The sequence below is a fragment of the Hemibagrus wyckioides genome, linkage group LG07, assembly GCF_019097595.1.
Source record: "Hemibagrus wyckioides isolate EC202008001 linkage group LG07, SWU_Hwy_1.0, whole genome shotgun sequence".
NCBI classification, from domain to species: Eukaryota; Metazoa; Chordata; class Actinopteri; order Siluriformes; family Bagridae; genus Hemibagrus; species Hemibagrus wyckioides.
The window spans coordinates 28578081-28584155 of record NC_080716.1 but is presented as its reverse complement, the minus strand read 5'-3'; the positions used below and the strand labels follow the sequence as shown (position 1 = coordinate 28584155).

The 6075-nt window shown below is 33.7% G+C and overlaps 1 protein-coding gene across 2 annotated transcripts; it reads right to left on the bottom strand.

Moving 5' to 3' along the window:
* Positions 1 to 1116: 1116 nt before the first annotated feature.
* LOC131355677 (uncharacterized) lies at positions 1117 to 5067 on the bottom strand. 2 transcript variants are annotated; one of them, XM_058394099.1, is made up of 4 exons: positions 5033 to 5067; positions 3748 to 3854; positions 3292 to 3354; positions 1117 to 2974 (listed from the first exon to the last, which is right to left on the bottom strand). In XM_058394099.1, exons 3-4 carry the CDS (start codon positions 3300 to 3302, stop codon positions 1276 to 1278), a joined length of 1710 nt encoding a protein of 569 aa, XP_058250082.1. In that variant the 5' UTR covers positions 3303 to 3354; positions 3748 to 3854; positions 5033 to 5067; the 3' UTR covers positions 1117 to 1275. The 2 variants fall into 2 exon arrangements, with proteins under 2 accessions (XP_058250082.1, XP_058250081.1); XM_058394098.1 differs by lacking the exon at positions 5033 to 5067 and having other exon boundaries at positions 3748 to 5021.
* Between the last annotated feature and the right edge of the window lie 1008 nt (positions 5068 to 6075).

The following is a 6075-nucleotide window of genomic DNA, read 5'->3' as shown; positions in this document are numbered from 1 at the left end:
AGCCAAACAAATGAAAAATTACTCTATTCCAGTTTTGACTACATTGTTTCCCTGTACTAAATTTATTCTCTTCCCAAAATTGTTGTTTTTTTTCCACAGAGTGTAATGATGAATTTGCTTGCAGCAGACACTACAGTAAAATGGACATATTCTTATGCCATTGAAGGGTTTCTGAATGTAATTTGGACAATATAATTCCAGTTAGTATTTTAAATTATCAAAAATATATTACCTTAACCCTCACATACATACGTAAATTTCTTTTTAGAATACCTCCACTGTGGACGGTACCACTTTTAACTACTACTGTTACTTAGTAATTCTCTATGCTGGTGGACATTGCAGAAGCTTTTCGAAACAGTGAACCCAAAAATAAGTCATAAATGTTTATTATTTATGTTTATAAATGTTTATTATTATAAAAGTTTAAATGTTGACTGTTGTTTACCAGTACATTTTATATGGTACATTTCATTAGCTACTTATTAACTTATTTTACTACTACTTATGTATTATAGGATAATGCTATCATGAATATCTTGGACATTTCCCTTCCAGACTAGCTGAAGGTAATCCTACAGGTTTTGAGTCTTTGGTCTCATCTTTGAAATTGATAGTGTGATAGTTTGTTTCACTTTTCCACAGTTTATGTTCCTCTCTTTCAACCCAGTAGCTTGGTTCAGCACTGAAATAAAGAAATCAGCATCCCCCTTCAGCCCCATGACAAACCAAGTACTCAATCAATGTTAACACTTGTGAAACAGAATGCAAATATTATAGCAGATTATTTATGTTTTTTAAAAGGTAAGTTGTAAATTTACCTTCTAACCATAATAGTTCTTATTATTATCAACTAAAATATGAATTACTGAGCATTTAATGTTAAATGATAGATGTAGGTTTGTGTGAAAATAGATGTCTCAAAACATTGCAGTTACAAGATATTTAATGAGAGTCGTATAAACAGATAGTTACACAGAGAACACTAGAATGAATGGAATTAATAACAAATTAATTAAGTTAAATCAATTTGAAAGGATCTATTCATTAACAGAATAGCTTCAAAGGTAACATGGTACATGGTAAAAAAAAAAAATCATATCATAATGGCTCATCAATGATTTTCAATGATTACCAAAAACAAAGTAAAATCTTAAACAAGAACATTAATAAATAAACACAACTCATTTTATTAAATGAAAAAACTTGCAGACCTGGTTCATATATGTCCAGAATTCCATTTGTATATGTTACATGGCCATGTTTAATCTATATTCATTTATATCCCAGGAACAGTTTACTGATACCTGCTCTTGCATATGCCATTGCAGCATTAACTCTTTCCTTTGATTCAGGTGGAATCTCTCTCAGCTCTCTCAGTTTCTGAGCAAGAAAGTATTCTCCAGTTTCCACAGCTCGAGGGATCAAGAAGTCAAGAGACTGAACAATGAAAGCAGAGTCTGTCTTTAAAGCAATCTCAGACAGTTCCATGATGGTGGTGTAGGCTTCTTCCAGCAGATCAGTCTTCTCCTTTACAGTCTTGATCAGTTCTTCATTCAGTCTCCTCTCTATCCTTAACTTCTCCTCTTCCTGTTTCTTTTTGCATTGCAGGTCCCGTTTTACACTTTCAAAGGACTCTGAGTCAAAGTTGATATCTGATTGTGGATTATTGTTTCTTTTGAATTGTAGAATTCTATTGAGATCATTATATGTCATTGTGGTCTTTTTTTTGTCTATAACATATTTCTTGCTCTCTCTGACATGTTTAGTGAAATGACATTTACCTGTGCATGAAGTGCAGTACTCTCTTTTAATGACGTCACACCACAAAGCATTGGGGGTCAACCAGCAGTTATATTCATGACAGTTCTCCTTACATACAGTGCAACTGGTGACCTTTCTGTCCCGCCATGAAGCATTTCGGGAAAGGGAAACATATTTTTTGTAGGACTTGATGACAGTAAAAGTAAAGTTTTCCTTTTTCTTAATCTTTTCTTGGTTTTCCTCAAGGGCTTTCTGGATCTGAGTCAGTTCATTAACTTTGTCCTCTACGAACTCAATACGGCTTTGTAGATTAGAAATACAGGCTTCAAGTCGTTTGGACTGAATCAAAACATTTTCAGTCTGCTCTAAGCTTTTTCTGTTCTGTTCTTTCAGGGAGGAGAAGAAATATTTCAAACTGTCTGCTGCTAGATCCCAAGTTGCCTGGAGAGCTCTGTTATACTCCGGTCTCCTTTCCTCAGTTTGACGATTGTTGAATAAGAAATGCTCTGGTACATTTTCTTTATTTTTCCTGCAGGCTATTGCTGCATTCATGATAGCGTTAAGAGCATCTTTTGGAGGCATTCCATCTGAGTGAGTGACAAATATGACAATGTTGTTCTCTATATCTTTACCAAATAAGGAAAAAACTGCATCAAAGATGTAGTGCTGTCTGTCAGTGAGCCGATTCTCAGATGCCTTCACTACCAGACACACTGCATCAATTTCTTTCACTCCAGTGTCATTGCGGAACAGTTTACTAAGGTTGTCAGCAATCTGTTTGTCATATTTTGTTCCTCTGGTGTCTCCATAACCTGGAGTGTCAATGATAGTAAGACAGATTGGGTTGTGTTGGGAAAAGACCTCATACACAGTGATTTTAATAGTTTGACTTTTTGACTGATCTGACATGTGATTATCTCCTCCCTCTTCTGTAATTTCAAACCACACGTCATCTGTAAACCTCACCCCAAGTATATAATTTGCCATGGCATTGATCAGAGTAGTTTTGCCTGTTCCAGTTTCTCCTACCATCAGTAGGATTTTGTTTTGCATATTGACACATCGCTGTCCAAATGTCCATTTTCTCACTAAGCCTTCTTCATCAAGATTACTTCTGGTTGTGAGGAGACGATATCGTGCAGGTGGACCTTCACTGATTAACTGACTCTTTTGGACTAAATCATATACAGTTGATGATGACTCTTGAGATCTGTTAAATCAAATGAACATTCATGAAATTTAACTTTACATCAAATTCTGCTTATATTAGGTTTTGTGAAAGATTACTGGTAATTCAATACATTTCTTACAACCATGTTTGCAACCATAAACATTAATACTTAAATACTATATTTAAAGTTGAAACTTATTCTTTAACGAGAACAACAGTTTACAGTATTAAGACATTTTGTTTTAAATAGGAAATAAATAAATAAATAAATAAATAAATAAATAAATAAATAAATAAATAAATAAATTTATTCTTATTTTTAAATAAATTTATTATTATCGCAGATATTCACTCACTTAGTTTCCATAATAAAGTGTTAGTTTGAAATGCAAAATCACAGCTCCAGCAAAACGAAAGACCTGTGAATAAACATCATCCATTAGATTTATCCTAACATTATAACTGCAATATAACTATGGATATAATGATTTTCCAAATATAAAGTCAGGCTTTATAGATAAACTGTAATAGTCATTAAGCAATAACAGCAAGTTTAATCAGGCCACATATTGACACATTATTTGATTAACATTATTGGACAAAATTTTAAGGATAAGCAAAAATGGCACTTAGATGAACTGCTCAGGTCTCCATCAGTAAATATTCAATGGCTTTGGCAGATAGGAATTAATGTTAAATCTCTAATTAATTCAGAAATTATGCTGATTGCTCAAAAGCTTCTGGGTACACAATTCCACTTGACTATATATATATATATAGTTTTTTTTAGAAAGGACGTTATTTATAATTACACTCTGTTGTCACCCAGATGAGGATGGGTTCCTTTTTGAGTCTGGTTCCTCTGAAGGTTTCTTCCTCATATTGTCTTGTAGTTTTTTCTTGCCACTGTTGTCTCAGGCTTGTTCATTAGGGATAAATAAAAATGACATTTTAACTTTGTAATTTTTATTCTGAATTTTAATGTTTCTTTAAATCTGCTTTGAGACAATGTCTATTGTTAAAAGCACTATACAAATATTGTACAAATATATTGTAACTTTGGTCCAGTAGGTGGCACAGGCAAGATACTTGTTGAATAGCCTCAGGTCATGGTTTTGAAGACCATGTGTCAGTGCACAAAGTCTTTTCTGTCCACAGCTGTCAGTTTATTTGGCCCATTAGAGGCAAATTCCGGGTTGGCCAGGTTGGTTTAAAGATGATGTCTTCCAAATTAGGTTGAATTAAGCCAAAAAAAAAAAAAACTCTATTTAGGCAGAATTGACATCACAGGGTGCAGTTCAATGGCTTTTAAATTTGGGACACATGGTTCAAAAGTTCTGATCAAAAATGTACTTCCATATTAAGCCCAAATTTGACCTGATGGGAATGAAATGGAAAGGAAGTTGTAACTTGGTGGTTAACGAGTTGGGCTAGTGATCAGAATCTTTTGAACTCAAATCTCAGGACTACCAAGCTGCCACTGCTTACCATATCCCTCAACTACTTATAAATATACATATAATACATCTACATACAAATGAGATCATTGTAAGTCGCTCTTTATAAGGGTGTCTGCTAGGTGTTGTAAATGTGTAGGCAGCACCTGGCCCAAATTTGGTCAGAATGTTCCTTTACACCCTCACTAAGGAGCCCCCCAGCCAGTGTGCCAAATTTCACAACTTTTTACCAAATAGTCCTATAGCATGCTATACCCTAGTCATGAGAAGAAGAAGAAGAAGAAGAAGAAGAAGAAGAAGAAGAAGAAGAAGAAGAATGAATAATAATAGAGTGCCTCCACCCTCAATAATAATAATAATAATAATAATAATAACAATAATAGATGGTTTCTTTGAATATAACTTACTAATTGCTTAATTGTGTTTACCATTTCAAAATGTTTTGTATAAAATACAAATTCTTATCGTAATGTTTTTCCTCTTTTTGCAAGACTATGCTAATGTTTCCCTTTTAGAGATAAAAGATTCGTTGTACAAACCTGACAAGATGAGATTAATGTTTATCACAGTTGATAATTTAGACGCCTAGGTCTAAACTAGAAGACTCTTAGTTTTAATGTTAAATGTAAATTTTACATACCTGTGTTCCAGGGAAGAGAGAAACAAGGAAAGACTGGTAATACAACAATGACTCAACCGACTAAATACTCTGAAACAACCCACATGATGACATCATGAGACACCACCAAATGAAAATACATGCTGCAGCTATGTAAGCTTTAGTCAACAGTTTCTGTGAATTTATCCTGCTTTCACATTTGGATTTTTAAAAAAAAGGCTTGCTAGTCAGAGCTATTTCTGCATGGATAAACAGTTTATTCAATGTGCAGAGAACTTTAATCATATCAATGCTCTTACTAGTCATAGCTAGTATTGTCCTGTTCAAGAGGACTTAAATATTCTAATATCAGGTCTGCAAACTTAGCAAAAAAAAAAATCTTAAAATTGCTATATTCTAAGAGAAAAATAAGGAACCAGTACCTTTAAGAACTGTGTTATAGTTTTTGGTATATCATATAGAAAATGTTATGTTTAATGCACACAGTTCACAACTAACAGATCAAACTGGTCACAACAAGCCAAAAAATTAAAATAAACTTATTTTATTATTTTCCACTGAAACTTTAACATAGCTGATGATAAGCAGTGTATGAGGGAAAACCAGTTGCAGATTCGGGCTGCGGTGTCAAACATGTTTAAGAGATGGAGGATTTAAATCAATTAGAAGAAGTCATCCATATATGTAAAATTCTTGCTTAAATATATCTCTGTCAGATAATGACCAGATCTAATATTTATAATAATAACAGACTTTATTGATATTACTAAAAAAAATGGTCAGTAAGGTAACGGCCACTTAATGACATGTTCACTTCCAGTTGTTTAACCACATAAAGACCCACTGCTTCTGACTAAAGCCATGGATCAGTGCATCTGTGGAGCTAGGAATTTCGGAAGAGAAATCAGAAAATGGCTGCAATGGTTGGACATCCCTACAAGTTTCTGTTTGAAAGTTGCCACTGTGGCTTCCAAAGGCAAGGATATCAGTGGATCTAAGTATTGCTAAGATGTAAGAAGATCAAGAAATCTATCTTTAGGCTCACGTTTACTCTCAGGAAATGA